This window comes from Emiliania huxleyi, assembly GCF_000372725.1.
Source record: "Emiliania huxleyi CCMP1516 unplaced genomic scaffold EMIHUscaffold_8, whole genome shotgun sequence".
NCBI classification, from domain to species: domain Eukaryota; phylum Haptophyta; order Isochrysidales; family Noelaerhabdaceae; genus Emiliania; species Emiliania huxleyi.
In genome coordinates, this window is record NW_005196021.1 from 393,280 (window position 1) to 403,705 (window position 10,426).

The 10,426-nt window shown below is 64.6% G+C and overlaps 5 protein-coding genes across 5 annotated transcripts in view; 3 read left to right on the plus strand and 2 right to left on the minus strand.

Annotated features, from left to right (window-relative positions):
* Positions 1-1,921: 1,921 nt before the first annotated feature.
* EMIHUDRAFT_432997 (hypothetical protein) lies at positions 1,922-2,400 on the plus strand (the record flags this gene model as incomplete). Its single annotated transcript, XM_005759496.1, has 3 exons — positions 1,922-2,061; positions 2,140-2,187; positions 2,258-2,400. Exons 1-3 carry the CDS (start codon positions 1,974-1,976, stop codon positions 2,398-2,400), a joined length of 279 nt encoding a protein of 92 aa, XP_005759553.1. The 5' UTR covers positions 1,922-1,973.
* A 929-nt stretch (positions 2,401-3,329) lies between these two features.
* EMIHUDRAFT_62297 (hypothetical protein) lies at positions 3,330-4,229 on the plus strand (the record flags this gene model as incomplete). The annotated part of the gene is made up of 1 exon (XM_005759497.1): positions 3,330-4,229. A coding segment is annotated over one exon (900 nt), but the record flags the coding sequence as incomplete, so codon positions are not given.
* A 511-nt stretch (positions 4,230-4,740) lies between these two features.
* EMIHUDRAFT_432999 (hypothetical protein) lies at positions 4,741-7,115 on the minus strand. The gene is made up of 5 exons (XM_005759498.1): positions 6,227-7,115; positions 6,023-6,058; positions 5,766-5,877; positions 5,437-5,575; positions 4,741-5,152 (listed from the first exon to the last, which is right to left on the minus strand). The coding sequence occupies exons 1-5, from the start codon at positions 7,045-7,047 to the stop codon at positions 4,770-4,772; spliced, it is 1,491 nt and encodes a 496-aa protein (XP_005759555.1). The 5' UTR covers positions 7,048-7,115; the 3' UTR covers positions 4,741-4,769.
* Positions 7,116-7,848: 733 nt separating this feature from the next.
* Positions 7,849-8,664, plus strand: EMIHUDRAFT_198426 (hypothetical protein; the record flags this gene model as incomplete). The annotated part of the gene is made up of 2 exons (XM_005759499.1): positions 7,849-7,960; positions 8,606-8,664. The coding sequence occupies 2 exons, from the start codon at positions 7,849-7,851 to the stop codon at positions 8,662-8,664; spliced, it is 171 nt and encodes a 56-aa protein (XP_005759556.1).
* The window catches only part of EMIHUDRAFT_461858 (hypothetical protein), a gene marked incomplete at both ends in the record, with an annotated part of 3,175 nt that continues 1,377 nt past the window's right edge, over positions 8,629-10,426 (minus strand). The window contains 5 exons of the mRNA XM_005759500.1: positions 8,629-8,937; positions 9,204-9,325; positions 9,437-9,510; positions 9,793-9,843; positions 9,916-10,065. Coding sequence (XP_005759557.1) covers positions 8,629-8,937; positions 9,204-9,325; positions 9,437-9,510; positions 9,793-9,843; positions 9,916-10,065 — 706 coding nt within the window. The remainder of the gene's footprint in view (positions 8,938-9,203; positions 9,326-9,436; positions 9,511-9,792; positions 9,844-9,915; positions 10,066-10,426) is intronic.

The window sequence follows — 10,426 nt, forward strand, 5'->3', positions numbered from 1 at the left end:
GCTACCATACCAGTCAGGACTCGGCCGTGAAGGCGGTCGTCGACCTCAAAGTGGTCAACGGCAAACACACCGATTGTAGTTCGGCGGCCGGTAAGAAATACGAAAATGTCATCGGCGGCCGTGCAAACGAAGACGCAACTAAGTGGAACGCCGATCTAAACTCCGGTGTGGGCGGTGACTTCCTCTACTTGTGCCAGGCAAAGTCCACCTCAGACTCCTGGAGGGGTTCACCTGCTCTCGTTTCTTTGAAGTTGTACGAGTCAAAGAGCTGCCCGAAAGACTACACGCGCGTCGAAGGCAAGTCCGGCGCAAATGGCAACTTCAACCAAAATATCAAAGGCGGAAAGAGCATCTACTTGTGCGCCAAATACGATACTATTGGGGAAGAGATGGACAATACCGAGACAGGTCCGCTCTTGATCACCTTCAACTACCTGACAAAAGCAGAGTGCAACAGCAAATGCCTCCAGTGGCCAGTGGACACCGGGAACGAGTGCGCTCACCCTGCCCCACGCTCACCCCAGCCCCTTGTTTCTGCATATACCTCAAATGCCCTCTCCCCCGGCCGTTCAGATGCCACGGGTTCTGGTTCAACGAGTACGACAACAACACGTTTGAAGGTGGCGAATGCAAGCTCTACTCGACGACGTTTTCCAGGGAGATAGTCGCCGAACATTTCCAACCCCCCGGAACGGGAGCGTACTTTCAGTACACGCACAACAAAGATGGGTGCCGCGCAGACTACCCTGGATGGTGGAAGTCACCGTCCACCTGCTGTGCTGCTTTCGACTATACCTTCAAGTCCATCCCCAAGTGCGACGACACCATTGCCTGCGGCGCCGAGCTGACGAGCTGTACGTGCTGTGTGCCGAGCGACAGCGGAGTTAATTGCACGGAAATCGCAAACGACGGCGACGGCGACGGCGACGGCCCGTTTACGGAAAGCGGCGAGACTCTCCTCGGCGACGACGGAGAGTTCTACCCGATTTGCTCCAGCTGCCCGGCCAATGTGGACGTTGTGAACGCCGTTACGCTCCTCGCCTATCCCGACGTCACGTGCCCGGCTGGTTACCGCGATGTTCCGGACGCAAACGAGTGCGAGCGCCTTGCCAAGCAGAATGGTGCCAGTAGATTCCTCACGACCGTCATCGCCCTCGCCATGCACACGCTGCTCACAATCATGCACCCCCACCCTGGCAGGATACGAATGGATTGGGCAGCTCTACGACGACACCAACTGGATTCACGGTGGCTCTCCCCTCTTCTTGACTCCGTTTGACACATGCCTCTGCCTGCCTCCCCACTCTGCTCCCCTATTGCCCTCCTCTCTCGACATCTCATGTCTCTATTGTCCTCAGGCTGCTTTGAGTGGTACGATACCACTAAGCCTCAACCTCCAGGGACGTGGCAGAGGGTGTACTACAACAATCGGCCGGGCGCAGTGACGGGTGCCTATGGCGGCAATAAGCCTTGTGTCTCGGAGTCGATGGGGGCCGTGACCGTTCCGACTGAGGGAGGGGATCCGTACGCTATCCTCCTCTCCTACACTCCTGGCGTCACGTGCCCGGATGGATATCGCGATGTCCAGGACGCAAACGAGTGCAAGCTCCTCGCCGAGCAAAATGGTGCCTTTCGATGTTAGCACAGATGATTATCGACCGATGCTCAGCACCCGCCCGCCCACTCTCTTGCCACAGGCGGCGTGTGGATCTCTGAACTGGACGGCGACACGAACTGGATTGACGGCTGCTTCAACTGGTACCCCAGCGTGGGAAACCCGAAAGGGACAAGCCGCAACGTCTACTACAACAACCGTCCAGGCGCAACATCGGGCAACTATGGCGGCCACAAGCCGTGCGTCTCTACGACCCCGTGACCCGCACTTTCCGAGACATCCCCTGACGCCCGGCGGTTGTCGTAGGTGCATCTCGAAAGCCTGGTCGGGCTCGGGGACGGATGAGCTTCTCATCCTCATGACCTATGTACCTGGCGTCACGTGCCCGGCTGAATACCGCGATGTCAAGGACGCAAACGAGTGCCAGCGCCTTGCCATTCAGTATGGTGCCTTCCTTAGGGTACCTGAGCACATCACTGCGTTGTCCATTCGCAGCTCACGACCCGCCCGCAACTCCGCCGCAGGGCACACTTTTGAGGGCAAACTGACCGAAGACGGCAACTGGATTCACGGTTACGCCCTTCACCCCTCACACGCGCGCGCTCTGCCCATGCAAATGACGCCCAGCACCAGCGAATGTAGGCTGCTTTGAATGGTATGATACCAAATACGCTGATGGGGGCAGTCCCAAGGGATCATTCCTGAAAGTCTACTGGAACGAACGCCCGGGCGCAACCGAGGGTGTCTATGGCGGCCACAAGCCGTGCGTCTACAACCCACAGTAGGCCCTGTCATGCACGAGCCAGATGGTTTGGCACGAGCCAGACCTTCCTGATCAAGCAGGTGGACTAGTGGCCACACAAAAATGATGTATCCTGCGTTCTCGTCGCTGCCCGCGCCGGTCTGCTATTGTGAGCGACTCCTCGCTTTGCTAGTGCTAGCGCGCCCCTTGTACACTCCATGTGTCGCTCCCACTCTTCCCTTCACACTGCGGAGGCCTTGGCAAGGCCGACCGCCCTTGTGTTTGGTCTGGTCTGTCTGTGTGGGAGCGTGTCTCGATTGGGGACGTCCGCGACGCGAGACGGCAGACATCCTTGTACCTTAGCACGCTCTTTGGCTGATACGTTGTGTATTATCACCACTCAATCACCGTGACCCGCCGCGCATACTGCGCACTGCGCATACGCGCACATCATGAATGAGCCCAGCAACCTTTCCGACGCAAAAACGCTGACCGATAAGTAACGATGAAGGCGAGCAATATGGATACGACAACCCTTCCCCTCTACTCCCCGCGCCGCCGGCGGCGGCTGAGCGGGCAGCTCAGCAGGAGGACGAGGCGCGGGCGGCGGACGAGGCGCGGGCGGCTGAGGCAGCTGCGGCGGCGCGAGCGGCGCGGGCATCGGAGGAGGCTGATGCGGCGGCGCGCACCGTGCGGGCGGCGGAGGCGGCGGAGGCGGCGTCGCGGGCAAGGGAGGAGGCAGAGGCGAGGGCAAGGGAGGAGGCGGCAAGGGAGAGGGAAGAAGCGAGGGAGAGGGCGGCAGCGGAGGTAGCGGCGGCGGCGGAGGCGGCGGCGGAGGCGGCGGCTGTAGAGGCAGCAGTGGCGGCTGTGGCGGCGGCGGAGGCTCAAGAGGCGGCGGCAGCGGAGGCGGCGGAGGCGGCGTCGAGTGTCGCCGCCCTCGCCGCCGCCGCCGCGCCGCCCGCCGCCGTCCCTCTGGACGAGCTAACCGCGGCGACCGACGACTTTGCCGAGGCGCGCAAGGTGGGCGAGGGAGGCTTCGGGCGCGTCTACCGTGCCGACGCGCTGCCGTCGCTCCCGCGCGTCGCTTGCGGGTTCGCTGTCAAGACGGCGCTGGTCGGTGTCGGCGCCCAAGGCCTCGCCGAGCTGCAGAGCGAGGTGCGCACGCTCAGCGCGGCGTGCCACCCATCTCTCCTCCCTCTCCTCGGAGCGTGCCTGGCACCTGAGCGCACGTGCCTCGTCTACCCCCTCTGCCGCGGCGGCAGCCTCGAGGACCGCCTCTACCGCACGCCAGCCGCGCTGGAGCGGCTCCGCATGCTCGGCTTCGAGACGCCGCCTCCGCCGCTCTCCTCCGCCGCACGGCTCCGCGTGCTGCGCGACGCGGCGAGCGCGCTGCACTACCTGCACGGCTGCTCTCCGATGATCCTGCACCGCGACATCTCGGCGGGCAACATCCTGCTCGACGAGCGCGGCAACGGCTACCTCGCCGACGTGGGCCTCGCGCGGGCGGCAGAGGCGACGGCCGGCAGCAGCCAGCAGGTCTCGCACTTGTCGACGCAGCGCATCTTCGGCAAGCCCGGCTACATGGACCCGATCATCATGCAGGATGGCCAGGCCAGCGTACTGACCGACGGCTATGCGCTCGGCATCACGTTGCTCGTCAGCTTGACCGGCCGCGGCGCTCTCGGCCTGCTCAACGCGTGCGACTATGCGCTCGACGAGCGCCCGACACGGCGGAGGGCATCGCGGCGGCCGACGCGGGCTGGTCGGCGGCGCAGGCCGATGAGCTGGTGCGGCTTGTGGTCGGGCTGGCGTACGAGCGGAAGAGGAAGCGGATGCCGCTCACAGTGGCGCTGCCGCGGCTGGAGGCGCTAGTCGAAGCGGCGGAGGAGGTGGGGGAGACGGCGGCAGCCGAGGAGCGCCTGTGTGACCTCTGCTGGGACGCCCCTCGGTCGGTTCGTTTCGCGTGCGGCCACGCACTGTACTGCGAGACGTGTGCGCCGCGCGTGCTGGAGCGCGACACCAACTGCCCGGCTTGCCGCCAGCCGGCGCTGCCCATCGCCGCAACTGGGACGCAGGTGGCAGCACAGGTGACGTTTGTCCACCAGCCGCCCTCGCGCACTGCGCCCCACGCACAGCCCGCGGGCGCCACGACGGCGGTCGGTGGGCGAGGGGGGCGCAGTGGGCGCGGTGGGCGCGGTGGGCGCGGTGGACGGGGTGGGCGGGGTGGGCGCGGGAGGCCACGGGACGAGGGGCGTGGCGCTGGTCGCTCGTAGCTGCAAGCTGGTTAATGGGGTGGTTACGGCACCGGCCCTTGCAGAGAGTAGTGTACGTCACCGGCCGATGCCTGAGTGCACCTTCTTGTGGGCACTCCACTTGCCCCACGAAGAAAGTTTAAACGGACAAATCACGGAATTACTGATGTACAGATCGAAGGACCCCCTCCCTCCCGGTCCCGGCCGGTAGACGCGCATCTCGAATCAAATGGCCGCCGCCTGAGCGTGTGCTTCCAGCAGGCCGCTGGCGGGGCGTGCGGCGACGGTCACCGTGGCGCTGGCCGGCAAAGCTGCGCTGCAGCTCCGCCGAGAGGAGCGTAAACTCGAGAGGGGCGTGCCGGCCGCGCCGGCGGAAGGAGCCGGCCGCCGCACAGCTCGCCGGCCTGCCGGAGCGGTCGAGGCACACGTCGTCGAAGCGCGTGAAGCGTAGGCGGCCGGCGGCGGTGAGGCGGACGTGCTGTGCCGCGTTCGTCCCCTCGGCCGTGCACAGCTGCAGCCGCCCCGCCCTCTGGATGCAGAGCTCTACAGGGGAGCGGGAGAGGGCGCGGGCAAGGAGGGCGACTCGGCGGGCGAGTATGCTGCACTCCCTGGGTGGTGTGAACAGCGTCTCTTCACACCTCTAGCCGTGAACAGGTGCCGGGCGAGTATGCTGGCAGTGGGTGCGGAGGGGGTGGGCTGGTGGGAGGGAAGAGAGGGGAAGAGAATGTGCCCACGGCTGGCGGCGGGCGAGAGGGTGATGCGATCGAGATGCGGTCGAGATTGCGCCGAGGTTGCGCGTCTGGAGGGCTTGCGTTTGCTGGCTTCACCCGCATTCCAGAGGCGCAGCCCAGAGCAGCAGCGGCCCGTCTCGTTGCGGTTCGACTCGTGCCACCACTGCCGCGGGTCAGTCGCATTGCAGGGGAGCGCCCGTAGTGCCTCCGGGTAGGCCTGCCCCATCCCGCGGACCTGAGGCCATCAAGCAGGGACGGTCGTGGGCGAGAGATGGCCGTGTCGTGGGCGTGTCGTGGGCGGTGTCGTGGACGTGTCGTGGGCGTGTCGTGGGCGTGTCGTGGGCGTGTCGTGGACGTGACATGGACGTGTCGTGGGCGTGTCGTGGACGTGTCGTGGACGTGTCGTGGGCGTGTCGCGGAATCACCGGCTCGGCCGTCGTCGAAGACAGGCATGTGCGGCCGCCGCCCTCGAGCTGGAAGATGGAGCCGGGCAGCACGCCCGCGTCGCGGTAGATGTACGCGAAGCGGCGCAGGTACCTGTGGTGCACGGTTTCTTTTTTTCGCAGCGCGATTTCTTTTTTGTGGGTAGATGTACGCGAAGCTGCGCAGGCACCTGTAGTGCACGCCGGAGAGGTGGGGAGAGGGGGGGAGAGGTGGGGAGATGCGGGGAGATGGTGGAGACCACTCGAAGGATTGGCAGCGCAGCGACGCCAGCGCCCTAGAGGAGGGCTCCGGACATGTCAGGAAGCTTCCGGGACATGCTGTCGGAAGGCATACAAGTGGGCGTGTCGTGGGCGTGTCGTGGGCGTGTCGTGGGCGTGTCGTGGGCGTGTTCGTGGGCGTGTCGTGGGCGTGTTCATGTGGACGTGTCCCGTATCCTGCCCACCGCTCGATGTTTGACGTGTCGGGTGGCGCGAGACGGTGCGCTTCAAAGAGCGGGAACGCCGCCGTCTTGGCCCACAGCCGCCCAAAGTGCGCGCGGGCGGACGTGGCGCGGTTCCGCGTCGGCGCACCCTTCGGCACGCGGAAGCGGGCCGCCGTCTTGGGCTTGCCCGGCTCCCGGTACATGTGCGCGACGTACGACTCCTTGGCGGCCTTGATGGCTCCGCCGCAGCGCCAGATGCGCAGGGAGAGGTCGATGTTTTCGCCGCCCCACCCGAGCATTGAGCTGTCGTAGCCGCCCGTCTCGTTCCACCAGCGGCGACTGATGGCGACCAGCCCGCCGCTCATGATGGGCACGTCGTCCGTCGCGTCGAACGTCCACTTGAAGTCGGTGTCAAAGGTGAGGTAGCACTTTGCGCCTCCTCTCGTGGGGCTGCCGACGGGCTGCCACGTCGCCGCATCCAGCCTGGTGACGGTCGGGACAGTGGCGACGCGGTAGTCTGCCTCGATCGGCGCGAGTAGCCCGCGCCAGTACCCGTCCATCGGCCTGACGTGGCAGTCAAAGAAGACGATGACGGCGCCCGTCGCCGCCGCAGCGCCGGCGATCCGGGCGCGAATGAGGCCGCCCGTCTTCTCGAGGCGAACCACGAAGGCCTTCCACCGCGCCGGCTCGGGGATGCGAAGCGGAGGCGTGCTGCCGTCGTCGACCACGACTATCTCGCGCAAGATTTCGGGTGGCGTCGCCGCCGACACGGACCTGACTGTCCGCGCGGCGTACTCGTACTCGTACGCACACGGTAGCACCACGCTGACGTCAGCGGTCATGATTGTGCTCCACCTCGGCCAGGAACGTGTAAACGGCGGGATGGTGAGGGAGGGATGGAGGCCTGCCGCTCGCACTGGCAGAGAGTCGAGCCGAGAATTCTTTTATTCGATTTTATTTTCGGCGTTCCCACGTGGGGTTGATTGTCGACCTCCCCTGGGTTTGTTTTCTTTCTTTTTCTGTCGATCTGGGGTGGTGGTGGTCGTGTGCGAGTTACGTGAAAACCCAGCGGTTACTTACTGGCAAACATACCTACAAGCAAGCGGTTACTCGAGTACTGGATCGTGTTCGACGCGCTGGTGTCCAGTCCGAGCCTGGCTGTTCTTCACCTTTCTACCTACCTACCTACGTCGTCGTACAATGTATCAATTTTCGACGTCGTCGAACGCAATTGCGTGGGGAATGACCGTAGCTCCTCTCCCCGAGCGATTCAGACGACGTATGTGTGTGTGTGTGTGTGTGTGTGTGTGTGTGTGTGTGTGTGTGTGTGTGTGTGTGTGTGTGTGTGTGTGTGTCACGTCACTGCATCCTCCGCCGGTTCCTCCCGTCGCCTCTTCTTTGTTCGAATGTTTTTCAATCCATCCTTCACGAAGCCCTCCCACGTAGCTAGCGTTCTTTGCGAATGTCTCGAGATGGCCAGCAGGCGCTGTCTGCTCGCGGTCTGTGCGGGCCGCTCGTCCTCCTCGCCCTTCTTTCGTCCTCCCGTCCCTCCCCTCCACCATGGCCTCCTCGGCACTTCTTTCTCCATCCGCCTCGCCCTGGGCCTTTTCGTATCGCGCCGTTCGCCCTATTCGGTGACCTCCATGGCTGTCCGCCTCCTTTTGGGTGGCGCTCTCGATACCGTTGCGTCAACCTCGACGTCGCTGTCGCCCTCCCCCGACCCCACCGTCGCCCGTGCCTCGGTTCGCGTCATTGGTAGCGTTTCCGTTGCCCCCTCGTGCCCTGCCGTCGCCCTCTCTGCTCGGGCCGTTCGCGATTTCGCTCCTCCTGCGTGTCGCCCCTCCGTCTTCTCCCCTTCCTTCGTCGTCATCGTCGCTGTCGCGAAAGCCCTCCGGCCCCTCGATTCCCTCGCCTATCCCCTTCGCTGCGTCGTCCCAGTTTATATCCTCATCCTCTGCGCATGTCGCCGCTCCCTTTCCATCTCCATCGTTGTCGCCTCCGTCGACTGCGGCGCTGCCTCTGCCCTCGCCTCCGTCCTCCTCGTCTCGCCTGCCATCGTCCCGTGTCTCCTCGTCCTCGCCATCGCCTTGGCCGTTACCTACCTGTTCATCGTGTCCCCTGCTGCTGGTGGCATCGCCGTTGGCTTCCTCTCTCCCCCTTTCCTCCCTGCCCCTCTCGCTGTCTGGTGTTAATGGACCCCCTTCCTCTCCCTCGCCACCGTCACCGTCACCATCCCCGTCGCTACCGCCCTCCATGCCCGCCGCCCTTTGTCTCACACTCGTCTCTGCCATGTCCGCCGTCGCCGCCGTCCTGTCTGCTGCGTTCTGTGCTCCGTGATAAAGCCGTACAGTCGCTTATATTTTGTTGCTCAGGATTAGCTCACCCCCGCTCACGCACCAGGGGACAGCCTCTCAAGCTCGTTATTTTGGCTTGCCGATATGCATCCAAAGTTCCAATAATCCTCTAGCAATAGGAGAGCGGATTCTCTCCTTCCGCACAACAAAAGGTCTGTGAATATGGGTTTCAGTGGTACATGACCCACCACTCGCCACACCGTATCCCAAACGTCTGCACGGTGACGCGCGCCTCGCCCGCGGCCCACTCGCGGTACGGCCATGGGCGGATCGAGTGGGGGGTCCAGACCGCAAAGGCGTGCAGCGTCCCCACTGTGTACCTGTGCTCGTTCTCCGAGATCTGCCCGCGAGGCGCGTCGTAGTAGAGCAGCCCGGCGCCTGACAAGGGAATGAGTGTGTTTGGGTGTGGGGGGGGGGGGGGGGGGGTGCAGAGGGCGGGGCACGGGCAGGCAGCGCAAAACGAGTGGGGGAGTGGGCAGAGTGGGCAGAGGGGCATCTGGCCGACAGCGCGGGTGCGGCATGTGGGAAGCGAGGTGTGGAGCCGGCACGAGAGACGTGGGCGCGGATGCGACGCGGTGTGCGGGAAGTGCCTCGGAGGTGTCTCGGAGGTGTCTCGGAGGTGTCTCGGGAGTTTCTCTCCGCACCGGCCGGGGCGACCAGCGGCAGCAGGAAGGAGGTGGCGGTGGCGGCAGAGCAGCGCAGCTCGTCGAAACGCGGGCCTCCGAGGTAGCGGCGCAGGTGGCGCACGTAGACTGCGTCGGTGTGCCTATTCACGCTTGCTCACAGCCTCACGCCGCCATGCCTGCTGTGTGTGGTGTACTGACTCAGACGGATCACGACTACGGGTCATCGATCTCCACGAACGGCGTCGGTGCGCCTGTTGTGCACCGTGTGCCAGAGCATGTTCGGCAAGTAGACCTGGACCGACGGCGCGCCGAGCCGCTCCCAGCCCTAGTGCATGAGTTGCGGGGAGGTGAAGGGGAGGGGGAGGGGGGGGAGACGGGGTCGTGTTGCGCACTCGGAGTGTGTTGCGTACTCGGAGTGTCTCTGATCTGCTCTGGCCTGCCACGGGTGTTCTAGCGGTGTTCTAGGTCTAGGAAAGGTCTAGGAAAGGTCTAGGAAAGGTCTGGGCAAGGTGGAGGAAAGGTCGAGGAAAGGTCCAGGAAAGCCCTCTTGGTGTCCCTCGTGGCCAGAGTGCGCACGCAAGTCCATGCAGCAGCTAGGCTCCCAGACCCCGTCGTCGCCCCCAAAGATGACGCGGTCGGCGGTGGTGTTGAAGTGGGCCTAAAGCAAGCCTCTCCGACCAGTCAAGAGACAATGCCGTGGGCGGCACCGCTGTCGCGTGCTGCAAAGTGCCGCGAGCGCGCGACGGAGCGGCGCAAAGAGCGGGAAGAGGCGCTTTGCTTCCCGCGCGACGGCTGCGCGCCTACGTATAGGCGCTTCGAGCAGCGGTCTAGGAAGGGTCCAAGAACTGTCCAGGAAGGTTCCCGCAGCAGAGCTGCACGCCTGCAGGAAGGGTGCAGGGAAGGGTGCAGGGAAGGGTGCAGGGGAGGGGACGGTGCGGGAGAGCCATCGGCAAGGGTGGTTGGCTCAGCGGTGGCGGAGACGGTGTCGGTGGCGGCGGGGGGGGGGGGGGGGAGGGGGGGAAGGGGGGGGGGGGAAAAAACCGCCGAAAAAGGTGGCAACGGGCTCCGAAGCGGCGGCAAAGGCCGGGGCGGCAAAGGAAACCCGCCCCTTTGCGCCCTGGGGGGGCGTCCCGGGGGGCGACTCGTGCCTGCGAACAAAAGGTGCGAACTGGGGGTGCCAACTTAAGGTGCCAACAAAGGGTGCCAACTGGGGGTGCCAACTTAGGCTGGAGGGCCCTTTT

Excerpts from the sequence above, each read along its gene's own strand:
- EMIHUDRAFT_432999 (XM_005759498.1), bottom strand. The coding sequence starts at position 7,047 with ATGACCGCTGACGTCAGCGTGGTGCTACCGTGTGCGTACGAGTACGAG. Across the intron at positions 6,059-6,226 it reads GACACGTCAAACATCGAGCG|GGCGCTGGCGTCGCTGCGCT; the intron begins GTGGGCAGGATA and ends GCCCTCCTCTAG. Across the intron at positions 5,576-5,765 it reads CTTCGACGACGGCCGAGCCG|GTCCGCGGGATGGGGCAGGC; the intron begins GTGATTCCGCGA and ends TGATGGCCTCAG.